This window comes from Crotalus tigris, unplaced genomic scaffold, assembly GCF_016545835.1.
Source record: "Crotalus tigris isolate CLP2741 ecotype Arizona unplaced genomic scaffold, ASM1654583v1 scf7180000017536.10889498, whole genome shotgun sequence".
NCBI classification, from domain to species: domain Eukaryota; kingdom Metazoa; phylum Chordata; class Lepidosauria; order Squamata; family Viperidae; genus Crotalus; species Crotalus tigris.
Window position 1 is genome coordinate 4293642 of NW_024096460.1, and position 14663 is coordinate 4308304.

General features: G+C 34.7%; 1 protein-coding gene across 1 annotated transcript in view; it reads left to right on the forward strand.

The window, feature by feature from the left end:
- The window catches only part of LOC120305907 (deleted in malignant brain tumors 1 protein-like), a 33195-nt gene extending 18532 nt beyond the window's left edge, over nt 1-14663 (forward strand). The window contains exons 9-14 of the mRNA XM_039338365.1: nt 4298-4457; nt 5503-5717; nt 6720-6892; nt 7282-7670; nt 10453-10724; nt 11028-14663. Of these exons, the coding sequence (XP_039194299.1) occupies nt 4298-4457; nt 5503-5717; nt 6720-6892; nt 7282-7670; nt 10453-10724; nt 11028-11182 (1364 nt within the window). The 3' untranslated portion in view covers nt 11183-14663. The remainder of the gene's footprint in view (nt 1-4297; nt 4458-5502; nt 5718-6719; nt 6893-7281; nt 7671-10452; nt 10725-11027) is intronic.

Sequence of the window (14663 nt, forward strand, 5' to 3'; positions counted from 1 at the left end):
TCTGTATCCACTCTCTGGACAATTAATCCCTTTGTCCACTTATTCAATGGATTTCCTCATAGCTAATTTATTTTTGCTTTCTTTACCTCATACTCATAAGCCCCAACCTTATTGATAGCATTTGTCACCTTTTTTTAAGGAAGAGGCATTTTGATACAACAGTTCTTTCTGTACTAATAGGCTCTAATCCTTTTGACTGAAGTGTAGGAAATGACAGGATTGACAGTTTTCACTAATGCAAAAGAAATAAGTTGAAGACAAATGTACTTCCTACTTGTCAAAGCTTGGTTATTTATATTTAGCACTCTCCAAGCAAATGGAGAAAATGTAGCAATTATGTCTGCTTCTGTATGTCCTTCTTTAGCATGTGTTTTTGTAAAAGAAAGGGTTCACTGCTACCTGAAAAAGGACTTGTAGCATGACAAGCACCTTTATGATATTTTAGGTCCTAAAAGAGATTATTTGGAAAGAATACTTCACTCTTGATTTCTGGCTATAATAGTGCTGAAATCTGCCTTCCAGTCGCCTGGAAATTTCCTTCCCTTCAAAGAGAGGATCTATTTCAGATCTGAGCATTCTTCTGATAATTGGGGGCTTTGCTTAATTTTGATGGTGAATGGAAAGAAAGCTGACATTCCAAAAAGAGCAGGGTAACATCACACATGTGAGTAGGGCAGGAACTTGCAGGGATTTATAAAGGCTTGCTTTTGTCTTGAAGCCTGGCAATCCTATTTTAGGATTTTCTCTACAGCTTTCATCCACCTCAGAATGGTAGACCACAGTACCCCAGTGTTTAGCTATTATGTTCAAAGGGGTTATTTGAGGGGGGGGTATTTTGGGGTTATTTTTTGCCAAGTGATAGAGAGTGCTGTTGTTGCTTTTTACAAATTGCATTGTTCTCAATATATACAAGATTGTAAGAGCATTGCAAAGATGGAAGAGTGGTTAGACAAAAGCAGATGTGAAACTGCATAATCTTGCCTCTTTACAGCCAGAAAATAGAGGCAGGGTCACATGATTTCTCATTTAGTGTCTGCTTTGCTTACCAGTGGAATTGCTGGTCTTGGTTGTGTTGTTAAGTGAGGATTACCTATCCAGATTTCTCCAAATTGGGGCCCTCAGACACACTGAATGTTTTAGTCTAGCTCAGGGGTAGGCAACCTTGGCTCTTTTATGACTCATGGACTTCAACTCCCAGAATTCCTGAGCCAGCAACTCCCAGTTCTGGGAGTTGAAGTCCATGAGTCATAAAAGAGCCAAGGTTGTCTACCCCTGGTCTAGCTCCTTATTTATTATAGCTATGCAAAACCATTTGCAAAGCTTTCTTTGACAAGTAATTAAAAGTTCCCCCTGAATATATTCCTTAAGATAGTAAAGCACTAAATTTTGCAGAAGACTCAGAAGAACCCCTCTGAAGGCCTTCAAGGGATGTATGACAATGACTGTGAATGCACAGGTGATACTTCTACAAGAATTGTTGCTACAATGGGGTTGCTCCCAGCACTGCAGCTTTTCATAAGTGGAAATCTTGTCAAAGGTGGACACCCATGTAGTCAGTTAATGTGGGGAGAACCATAATGTGAGTTCACTGAGCATTTCACAATATGTGATTCGGTGCTTCTGGCAGTGGGACTTGAGGGAAGCTTTGATTCATGAAGTGCTCCTCAAACAGTTCAAAGCGCTTTCAAAAAAATTTCCCCTTTAGGTCTATTTTATTCCTATTGGCTCTTAAGAGTGTTATGGATTATATGTAGCTTTTGAGGATGATGAAATATGTAACTGTTAATCTTTAAGAACCCAGCATAGGGACATTTTAGTAAAATTACACTGACAGAGAATGCCTCAAACATATACTGTCAGGTACCCAGTCCTTGTTGTGACCAAGAGTAACAAATAATGTCTAATTTCTTGAATTATTTTTATCACAATCCCACAATCTATTTAATACTTAGAATTAATAATAAATAAATACTTGATATTTGTAAACATTATTATCAATCAGTACGACTGTTAAACATGAATGTTAATGAAGATTCAACCATTACTGTTTTTTAAGCTTGTAATTGAGAGTAAGACAAGGAAGAACATGTTTAGGTTTAATTCATAAGCTATAGAACCTGTAGGTTCTGAAGCTATCCAACTCTAGGTGTGTTCCATTGTTCATTCTAGGCAATGTTTTGTTCTCCCACCTTCTCTCATTAATTGGCTCATAATTTAGGGGTCAAAAGGGGCTTTCTCCACTTCACCTGGTGCAGAAGATATGACCTTTCCTACATCAGAAGGCACTTTTCAGAATCATTTATACCTTCTTCTTCACCTGTTTTAGGAGTATTACTGATTACTACTGTATTAGCATTAATTTGATTATGTATCATTATTATTATTGTGACAGATATTTATTTTATGCTTTTATTACTAAATTGACATTTCCGCTGTTTGAATCCTGTTTATGTATAGTAAGACTGTAAACTGCTCAGAACAGCATATAAACTTTTTGAAATAAATCAATGTGGAATGCTGTCTTTGAGGAAGTGTACTTAGTATACACAGATATTTTTAGCTGTTTCCTGGAATTAATAAGCACTCCTTTGACCAAAGTACTCAAAGTAAATGTACTTTGAGATGTTCACTGTCTTGCAGTCTTCCCAATCTTATTTTAGATATAAAATTGAAGAAAGTTCCCAAACCATGAATAAATTCTATATTTAGGCCTTAAATCACAGGTGTCAAACTCGCCGCATCACGTGACATGTCACGACATATCACAACTTGTTTTGCATTGCCGGAATTGGGGTGGGTGCAGCTTCCATATGATGCAACTGGCCCGTAGGCCAGCAGTTTGACACCCCCGCTCTAAATCCTTTGTACTATTACCTCATGAAACTATGATTTGACTGACTTTAATTACACATTTTGCTGTTATTGGGTATACAGGTAGTCCTTGATTTATGAGCATAATTGAGCCCAAAATTTCTGTTGCTAAGCGAGACAGATATTAAGTACGTTTTGCCCCATTTTACGACCTTTCTTGCCACAGTTGGTAAGTGAATCACTGCAATTGGTAAATTAGTAACATGATTGTTAAGTGAATCTGGCTTTCCCATTGACTTCGCTTATCAGAAGGATGCAAAAGATGATTACATGACCCCGGGACACTGCAACCATCATAAATATGAGTCAGTTGCCAACAGTCTGGATTTTGATCATATGATCACGGGAATGTTGCAATGGCCATGTGAAAAACATTCATAAGTTAATTTTTTCAGTGCTGTTGTAACTTTGAATGGTCGCTAAATAACTGTTGTAAGACAAGGACTAACTGAATTTGTATTCCTTTTTTATTTTTTATAACCTAACTTATAAAATAAATTGTAAACAGATTTCTCATATATAACAATTCAGTCCCATATATAAACCACACTAAGTTCAGTGGGGCTTATTTTCAGAATCACAGTCCATGTGATCTTATACACATTGAGTGACCTGTTTTATATAGGATTAGTATTTTTTCTTTTTTCTTCCCAGTTGATTTATAGCAAAAATGACACAGTAGACAAAAATAAATTACCTCTAATTACATTATAATTGTTTTTATTATTTCAACTTGATTTAGAGAATCACCTTCTGCATGTGGTTAGATATTTAAAAAGCTTCACAGTGTTAGTTTAGGAAGAAAAATAGCACTGGTAAAGCAGATATTGACTTCCAATGCAGTAGTGATTAACTTCCAATGCCAAGTAATTCAGTTCCTTTTATAGAAGTTCTTAGCTTTAAGTCTTATGTTAAGAAAAATAAATAAATGAGGAAAAGTTAGACTTCCATTTCTCTTTTTAATAAGTAGAAACTGATTTTGGATCATAAATATATGCTCCTTTTTTCTTAGCAGATGAATAGGAATAACAAGACCCACATAACTGTTAGTTTCTAATAAGAACTAAGAATTAATAAGTACTGTTTAGAAAGCATTACTAACGAAATTATCCTTAATCCAAAGAATTTATAGAGTAGGATTTCAGTTCTATCTCACCTAACCTAACAATTAATTCATCATTATTAGTTTGTCTAATTTATATACCTCCACATCTCACAAAGCAAGTAACTCTTAAGATTTTCATGTTCCAGATTAAAAGTTAGACATTATAGTTCCTTCAGAACATAAAGCTGGAAGGCCTCAAAGCATTTGGATTTGGGTTCAAGAAAAGCTCAATGATAAATGTCTTTTTACAATGTGGTTCTCTGCATCCTAATCCTGCATGATACTAATTGGCCTGTGTTTTTTTCTTTGATTTCTTTTTAGTAACAATGTCAAGACATTCTTGTGGTGGTTTTCTTGGATACCCATCCGGATCGTTTAAAAGTCCATATTATCCTTATAATTATCCAAACAGTGTGGACTGTCTATGGGAAATACAAGTTAAAAACAACTACCAAATAAGACTTACCTTGCAAAATTTTCTGTAAGTAAAGCTGTTTTTAATGCATGCATCTTGATACCGAGATTGATTTATTAAATAAATCAAGATGAGTTCAAATTTCAGGGCACATTTTACAAAATGCAATTAGATTGTAAACTTGAGAGAATGGATTTGGCTAGAGATAATTAGTTAAGCCATGGTAGAACTTTACCTTTTTTTATGGATAGAGAAATAGGTCCCGTTCCACACATGAAGAGGAATTCATCCAAAGTTTGATGCAATGTTTGAAATGTTTAAACAGACCAAACAATTTTTGTTTTAGTTTGTTAAAATAATCAATTAATATATGAGAATCATTTCAATAGTTCATATTTACTGGGCTATAAATCAAAACCAGCTGATAAAAAATATTGAAAATGGATGTGGTAAGACAGTGTTTCCCAAACTTGACAATTTTAAGGCATGAGGACTTCAACTTCCAGAATTCCACAGCCAGCAACGCTGGCTGTGGAATTCTGGGAGTTGAAGTCCACATGCCTTAAAATTGTCAAGTTTGGGAAACACTGTGGTAAGAGAACAGGAAAGGAAGGCTTAAATCAACATCCAGTCTTGGATTTCTCAAGCCTAAAAGGTCCTGAAAAAATGGCAGGGGGAACTTCATGAAATAGTTAATATGACTTTCTGGAAGAGGGGAGAATTTCTGGAATTTTATACATTCCAATAAAAAGTCTCTATATTCAAATTTTGTACCAAGCACGTTAACATTTTTATCCAAATTATTGTTTGTTATAAATTGTCATCGTTATCACTGCCAGCATCTTCATCATAATTAATTGATTAATTAATGAATGATTACTTCACCAGCTGAAGAGAATTGAAAATGGCTAACTTAGATGAATTGGAAAATTCTAAGTTTGATTATGATTTTTGTTTCATCTCCTTTTACTAGGACTAATTTCTGAGATAATTTTATTACCTAACATACAAAAAATAAAGCTCCATCTTGGAGTATTAGAGTACGGTAAATGTATGAATTACAAACTGAACAATATCCATGTAAAGACTATATTCCTGTTTTGCTTTCCAGGCTAGAAGAATGTAATAGATGCAATTGTGATTATGTTGAAATCTATGATGGGTCTCTCCATACTGGTTCACTGCTTGGGAGAATTTGTTATGGCTCCTATCACACTTTTACATCAAGTTCCAATATGATGACGATTAAATTCCATACTGATAGCAGTGTCACAAGAAGAGGCTTCCTTGCAAACTATTACAGCATCTCTGCAAATCAAAACACAAGTATAAAATTGCCATTAATTTTTGATTTACTGACCTTTTGAATATTATGTTAGTTTAGAATTTCATGAGAATTCTTAACATCTTATTCAGTCTTGGCAAAATGAGACACAATTTATTTAGTTTTTAATTCTTCATTTTGGTGTACCCTGATGGAAGGTTTGTAAGGTAGAATATTTTTGATCCAGATACCTACAGTGTAAGCATGGGCAATGACACCTACAGATTGGATAGTTGAACAAAATGTGAACATCCCTGGAATAAAGAACTGTGTAGTTCCAGACAACTACAATTTATATTCTAGAGCAGAAATGTCAAACTTGTGTCACATGATGTTATGGAACATATCAGGACAGTTTTGCCATTGCTGGAAATGGGGTGGGCATGGCTTCCATGTGACGCGTCCAGCCCATGGGCCGGCAGTTTGACACCCCTGTTCTAGAGTGAATAATATGTGATTTTTGTGTGATCTACCATCTAACTTCAAGCCAAATTTCAGAAGTTGATCCTTAGCACAGATTTTCAGTTTTTTTTACTGTACTACGATCATAATGTAATGAAAAAATATTGCAATTCAAATTAATCAAATTATCGATTATCTTGAGATTTCAGTGTATGTGCTTCAAAGAATAAGCATTTTGGACATATAACTATCCTTCACTTTTTGAGACACTTTTAAGAATGGAGTTAGATATAAAAGAAGTCAAGCAAAAGTTCAGTATCCAGATGTAGACATGGGTGATGTATGGTAGTCAAGATCCAGAGATTATTTTTTTCATGGTTTCCTGGAAAGCATCTTTCCAGCATACTTTCAGTTTAAAGCAAAAGTTATTAAGTTGCATATTAATATTTATTAATGTTAAGAATATGTAAAATAATTCAGCAGGCAAAATTTTATTTTGTGCTCCGATGGTGTTAGATTCATACTGTAAGGATGATAATAAATTATTGTCATACTGTATATACCTCAGGGCAGGAATAAGATTTCTTTTTTCTCCTTGTCAGCTCTTGTTTGTCTGCCAACCTACATGGAAGCTGTAATTAGTAGAAGTTATCTGAACTCTCAAGGCTATAATCCATGGAGTGTCAGCTTGATGGATCCAAACTGCAGACCAAAGATAACACCATATTATGTTATTTTCAACATACCATACAATGGATGTCGGACCAGAAGAGATGTATGGAGACTTATTAGTGCATGGCTCACTCATTCATTAATTCTTTCATTTTTCCTTGAAGCAGAAGTAGCGAGCATTCAATCATTCAAGGATTTATTTAGGACAATGCTCCAAATTGAAATGTGTTTGTGGCAAATAACAGGAGCTCAAAGCACAGTGACTGATAGGACCCATTTTCTAATCTGTAGCCAATCATTTCTCTATTTTCTTAGGTTTCTTTCTAAAGCTATACCCTCAGTGTAGATTAATTTTTCATGGAGGTTTTGAATATGGGAATGCCTATATTCTGACTGACATCTATTGACACAAATCAATATTTTTATAGCATTTCTAACATGATTGGTCCAGATAAAAAGGATCTTATATTAATTGTTTCATCTTTCAAACAGGTTGATGCTGATACTATTACATATTCAAATGAGATCTCTGTAATAGCACCTGCACAAAACTTCATAAGAAGAATACCAGATCTTCTTGTGCATGTCAACTGCAAGATGCTTCATCACACTTGGATAGAGACAGTATACATCGCTCAGCAAACAAAAGAGATTAATGAAACACAATATGGCCTATATAGTGTGAACCTTACATTTTATGACTCATCCTTCTGGAAACCAGTGAATGATGTACCTTATTATGTCGTATTAAATCAAAGGTTATATTTGCAAACTTATCTCTATAGTTCCGATTCCAACCTGCAGCTGTTTTTGGATACTTGTACAGCATCACCCTATTACAATGATTTTACAAATCTAACTTATGACATTATCAAGAATGGGTAAGTACTTCATCCTCTTGCAGGCTATTTGGTTTTGTGGGGAAATTAATTTTGATTGCTTTTAGTTTTCCAAACATTTATGTAGCATAGTTATTTGATAGTTAAAATATGGCCAATCCCTCTAGGTAGATCACTCCAGAAACAATATTCACAATCCCATTTCAGTTGTGTTTTCATGTCAACATGTTATGTCTCTCTCAATACATAACACTATGCCCAGCCAAAAGTTCTAGAAAAGTTGCACTATTATACTGGACCATATCTTACAGGAAACCTATTGTAATACATTTGGAATCTCAGGATCATTGTCACTGTAGAAATTTTCTCTCACCCCGTATAGAATAGTGGTTCATTCCTAATTTGTATCAAATTTTCTGCAGAGGATTCACATTTGCTATGGGTTTGAATGTGGTAATCCACAAAAGTGTTGATTACATCATTCCCATCTACCCGCTTACTTCCTTCATGATACAAATCGCTTAATCTCCTACATTCTATCTCTATTCTGCTACCGTTATATATACAAAGGCAAAGGTTTAAAGCTGAAATAACCAGAGACCCTTTCATTGGGACTGTCCATGCTAATTATACCCTGAGTTGCAGTACTCTGGAAAGTTCTGGCCTTTGGATAAAGAGACCCAGATAGCATACATTCTCATTTGTTCACTTCTCTGTCTGTCTGTCTGTCTGTCTCTCTCTCTCTCTCTCTCTCTTTCTTTCTTTCATTCCCTCTCTGATTTTGATTTCCTTTTGCCTTATGTAACCAGTAGCTACATTTAAACCAGGAATACGCAACCCAAGACCCTCAAAATAATAGATGACTCTTGAATTTTATATTTTTTCCCCATAGACCATTCCAGATTGTTATTAGACTGTCATTTTTAATGCCACAGAAGGAAAATTCTTAAATAAGTGATTTATTTACATCAAACATGTGTGTCAGTTAAATCAAATCAAATGTAACTCTGGCTTTCCTCACCCACTACATCTTGGAGTGCAGTCTGTAGCATGTAGCCAAAGGGCCATCTGTGGATTTTGACCTTGAAGAATTTAATTAAGGCAATATATTTATTTCCTTGAGATTAAAATCAAAAGAGATTCCAATGACATGGGTTGCATGTGAAAGTTTTATTCATTGCTCTGAAACCAAGCTCCTGCAGTGTTCCTTGTTCCTGGTAAATAATTCTGAATCAGAATATATGTGTATTGACAAATCATTTGGCAAGTAGTTTGGATAGTCTTTTTCATCAAAAGTTAAGGTTTACCTCTTCTGACCTGGCATTATGTCTATTTTGAATTGACATTATAAAGATTAAGTTGATATGCATCTTTTATTTTTCTTGAGAAAACAAAGCTTTAAAATTGAAAGAACAGTAAAAAAAGCATATGATGAACATTACCCAGAAGCAGTGACACTTAATCAGAGCTTTCATTTATGCCTTCAGCTTGGCAAACCAGAATATAATTTTTACATGCAACCTAACCATAGTTATGGTATTCTTGTGGTCCAATGAGACCAAAGATCCTAAATCAAAAAGAGTAAATTTGAACTATGCATGGGTAGAGCTTGATTCTTGGTCAATCTATTGACCTATCCATGTAATTTTCTCTGAACAATACCAACAGGCCAAATCCTGCTTAGCTTTCTGTCAAGCTTGGCTAGCTTTTCCACTTAGCTTAGCAAATGGGATAAAAAGCAGCCTAAGAAGATGAATAAAATATGTGAAACCACAAGATTAGAACATATTCAGCGGGACTGTAATTTAAATTTTGTGCATAGCAATAATTAATAAATGAAAACTATAGGTCCCTTTGTATATTTATCAGATAAATTGAAGTTTCCAGACAGGGTCATCTGATATTTATACTACATTATCTTGTAGTATAAATAAAAACTTCACACTAAATAAGTTTTTCTACTTATTTTTTTTTAACTGGAACGTTCCTTTACTTCTTTCTTTAACAAAGTATAAATAGATATCTTGAAGAAGATATAAACAGATATCAAAAGAAGGCTTTCAATGTCTCAGTTATTCAAAGCTGATTTTCTTCCCCATGAAAAATGTTAATTTACTTGATTTTCCATGAATGTTTGTACTACTTGCTAATGTAATTAAAGATAGCAGTCATTAGAACATATTGTAACTAATGATTCCCATACGTTGATTTAGGTAGTTTGATGATAGTCATCTTTTTCTGGCCTGAAAGAATACAAATTCATTTAATTAGATGACATTTGCAGCGGTGGTTTTATTGTTTTTCATGTTGCCAAAGCATGTTCAGCATTTTTGAATATTAACAATTCCATTGTGAGAAATCAGAAATATTATCTGAAATATAGGAGGTGTTTATTGGAACTAATGGCATCTAGGAAAGGGGGAGGAGATGTCAAAAGAGGCAAGACAATAGTGAAGATCCCTTTGTAGTGCATCAAAGCCACAATAACACTCTTGCTTGTTTAGACTTCCCTTCCCATAGATACCAATGTTGGAACTCAAATAAAGTGCTATATTTCATATTCAGATGTTTTTAAGATTTTTCTCAGAGAAAGTTCATTAGTTGGGCATGGACATAAATGAATTCAACCAGATGTATCTTTTGTTTCAGTATTATACAGGATGCTGTTTTTGTTTTACTTCCATACACAGAACATTCATTGCATCTGGATTATTTTAATGTGAACACTATGCAAAATAAATTTTGTAAATTAGAATATAATAAATGCAAGTACTGGCATATTAATTAATACCAATAAATCTTCCTTTATTTTGTTTCTCTGCAGGTGTGTTAAAGAATCTACTTATCAGACTCACTACTCCCCATACAGAAACATTCTTCGCTTTTCTTTCCAAGCCTTTGCCTTCATGGGCAGACATCCAGCAGTTTACCTGCAGTGTAAAGTGGTGGTTTGCAGATCCTATGACTATAACTCAAGATGTAATCGAGGCTGTCTGCTCAGATCCAAGAGAGATACAGGCTCCTATCAGGAGAATCTAGATGTCATTATTGGCCCCATCGAAGTTCTGAAGACTGGTGCTCAGAACAGAAACTTTGGTAAACTGAAGCAAAATTTCTTTAATGGTTCTAAAAATAATCAGTGCCGCTCAGTTCTTTCAAGATGATAGTGCAAGTAGCATGAAAAATTGGGAGAATTGCTGGATAGCAAGATATAATTTGAAATTACTGTTATAACCACAGTCCTGATTCACGCTGCCTGTTCTGCAGTATTCCTTATTCCTGATAATGTTCAGTCAGGTTATATGCATATTGGCTTATGATTAATTGATCACTAGGATATTTTTCGATCACAGTTCAAGTAGATGAGGTACCATCATTTTCTTCTGGTTTTTTTTGCAGAAGCAAAGCAGGAAGCCCAGGAAAATTTGGCAACTCCTGATTCCCATGTACCTTACATTGTTGCTGCTGCCGTCCTTGCACTTGTTGTCATGACTCTTGCAGGAATTATTCTGAAAAACAAGTGGAAAAGATCAATTCCATATGAAATAATGTGAGGGCTTAAAATCTTGTGTTATAAACCAATGCTTGAGTTAATTGTGATGGACTTAATCACAATTGGATGGATTGTGTCCTCAACAGTAATAGTGATATTTCTCCAATATATTAACATTTTTTTTGTGATTTATGTTGATTTTGCTTTTACATTAAAGTTAAAAACTAGGAAATTAGGACCTGAAAAGTTTGTTAACATCTATAGTAGCAACCTGAAAATATGCTTATTTCCCCCCTAAAATGAATACTATCTAAAAATATATGTTGATTGGATTATACAGGTTATCATGAACATATTTATGCATTTAGATTATACATGCACAAAGAAACACACACAGAAACACACACACACACATATTCACATACAAGCTACATCAAAAAAACCTCTGCTTACGCTTCCCAGTTGTTACCAATTGTTATCAATTCAAGGTATACTGGGCATATATTTCTTTGGCCATTTGTCATATTCTTGAACACACTATCTAGAGTAAAGGGATAGGGCTGGGATGTCATTCCATATAATGTGGTTCAACTGTCTCTTCGGTCATTCTCAGTCCAGGATGAAGGTATACAACAAGCACCTCTGTTCTCTTTAGTCTTGCTATTTAGCTAAATAAAACTCTAGCAGGAAGCTTGTTTCTGAAAGTTCTACAGTTTTTATCAAGTTATCTCCAGACTGGCTAGCTTAACTCTACTATCAATTGAGAAAAAGTGTTTAAAGAGAAGTTATATTTTCATTATAAAACCGTACAATGTGAGAAACATTGATGTGGATTTGAAACTGTACTGATAATGAGTTCATATTAAGCAAGGTACATGTTGCAACCAGTTCAACAGACATTTCCACGCGCTCCTCCAAAGTGGCCCAACCCAGAATATAATAGTTTAGCCAGGAGATTATTAGTCAAGTACAGTAGCAGCAAGAAAACCTTGACGCGTTTTTGCAAACTGACAAGTATTTCTAGGTGATTCAAACAAATTCAGGAAAATTAGTCTAATGATTATTTCCCAAAGAACAGCATGGCCTTCAAATCATTTGCCAAGAGTCAAAGTTCGATCACATAGTCCAGGGGTAGTCAACCTTGGCTCTTTTATGACTCGTGACTTCAACTCCCAGAAATGCTGGGAATTGAAGTCCACGAGTCATAAAAGAGCCAAGGTTGACTATCCCTGAGATAGTCCCTCAAGGCAACCCATAGGGCTGTACCTTCACATAACAACACTAGGAAAGGTTTAAAAAAAGGTAAATTGTAAACTCTTTAGAATATAAAAATATGTAATTTTCTACAGTATTCCCTATAACATTATGGTTATTTATTCAGCTGACTATAAAGATGCACACTTAGATGTTCCTAGGCCCTGGTATAGAGAGCATAATGATTATATTAGTGGAAACAGATACTTGAATATAATCCATAGCATCCCTGGAAGAACAAAAAAAAACAAGGATGTTACATCAATAAAGGAGAATATTTGTAGCTCAGTGTTGAAATGAGGCATCCTCAGTGCTGTCTGAGCTTGGTTGTTTTCTTGAAGATGTTTCATTAACCCAAACTTTGATGATGTCACCTAGTTTGGGTAATGACATGTCTGCAACAAAACAGAGAGCTCAGAGAGCACCAACGACCCGTCAAGGATGCTAAAGTAGATGCAAAGTTGAAAAGGAAGGAATTGCTTTATTCCTGCTGAATTTAGGTATGTATACTTTTGAATAGGTCTCCTTCCAAAAAGTGGAGAATGTTCATCAATAAAAATGCTCCCATAAACCAAATCTCAGTGGTTTCTCAAATATAGAAAAGGAGAATAAAGGCTTAGGCATCATCTTTCCTTATTCTTTAACAACAGCTTTAAGAATGAAGTCATGGGAATTGCATGTGTAGTGAAGTCCTGATTCAAAAAGCAGTTTATCTGTTTTTATTTGGATGCATGGTTTGCTTGTTACTTAAGTGTTCCCCTGCTTTTCACTCAACAAACTGTTAAACACATGTTATACATATTGGCAACAATACACTGAATAGCAAAGGATCAATACCCTTGCAGGATTAAGCAGAATTATCTATAAGATATCTGGAAGTTGATTTATGACAACCAGACTCATTTTCTTGTTGGTTCAAAACATTTCACTGCATATCAAAGTAGCTTCTTCAGTCTGACTGACTCTGAAGAAGCTACTTCGATAAGCAGCAGAATGTTTTGAACCAACAAGAAGTCCAGTTGTTATTAATCAAATTCCACACACCTCTATCCAGATGGGCTGAGAATCTTCTTCAATCTAGAAGATATTTTTCCCCAGAAAGTTGTTTTTAAAATGACCAGAGATTGATGTTCATTAGTTGTGTGTTTATGCATTAACACATTTTGCCATTACTGACCCTTACTATGTTCACATTCATGTTGATGAAGAGAAACTAGTGAATTTCCTTGTAAATATTTTTTTTGCAGACACTATTGCTGATAAAGATTAGTTTGCCTTAGATTAACAAATTTGCTTGAGTGATTTCTCATTTCTTCTTTGGAACTTGAAGTGCCAAGGCCTTGACTTCTCCTTGAACTATCTGCAAACCTCTTCCTTATTTATTCATTTATTAATCATGCAATTTTCCATTCTTAGTTTTCTGCACCACCTCATCTGTTCGATGCCAACATAAGTATGTCTTCCATCTTTGCATTACTTAGTACTTGGCTTCACATAATTGTATTATTGCTATCTTTTGCTTGATTTGGTTCATGGTTTCCTCTGCCTTTATATTATATTCATTTGATGAATACTTAGAGAATGTCTGTAAGCATTCATGAGCATGGCTGGGATTAATAGGATCTACAAATCTTTGAAAAGGAACTTTAATTCAATGAAGCTGGGATTGAATTACCCCACAGAATCAGAGTTTCAGGCCCAGTAGAGATCACTTTGAAGCTACATATCACATCATAAGGCTGCCTTTTAAATCACTATTTGAATTGGCAGCTTTTCTTCTTGTTTTGAGGTTCTTTTGTAGGCAATATAAACATAATTTCCATGGATGTAGAATATTCTTGGATATGAGCAGCTAGTTGGTTAATTATTTTATCTCCTCCAAGTTATTTGAGACATTTAAATTGTTTTAGGATTAATTGTACTATGGGAAACCATAATATTTATTTTTATTCTGAAATATGCTGATCTGCTTGTTCTGAGGTTACTCTTGAAGATTTTTAGAAATTATACCTCTAGAACCAGGAGTGATTTGCTGTGTTCTGGACATGTTCTATCCGTGTAACAGGACATTTCAAAATGTTACATATAGAACACCACAGTCTCCATCCTGAACTGGAAGAACTACTTCTGGAAAACAAGTAACAATTCTTGGAATAATTGGATCAATGAATTCTAAAGGAGAAGGATGATATTGGGCGTTTTAATGTTCCCTTGAAAGTTCTGTTTTCAAAATGATGAGTTTTCCACATTGTTTGGAGTTGGATGGCCAATAAATTTAGAAATCAATA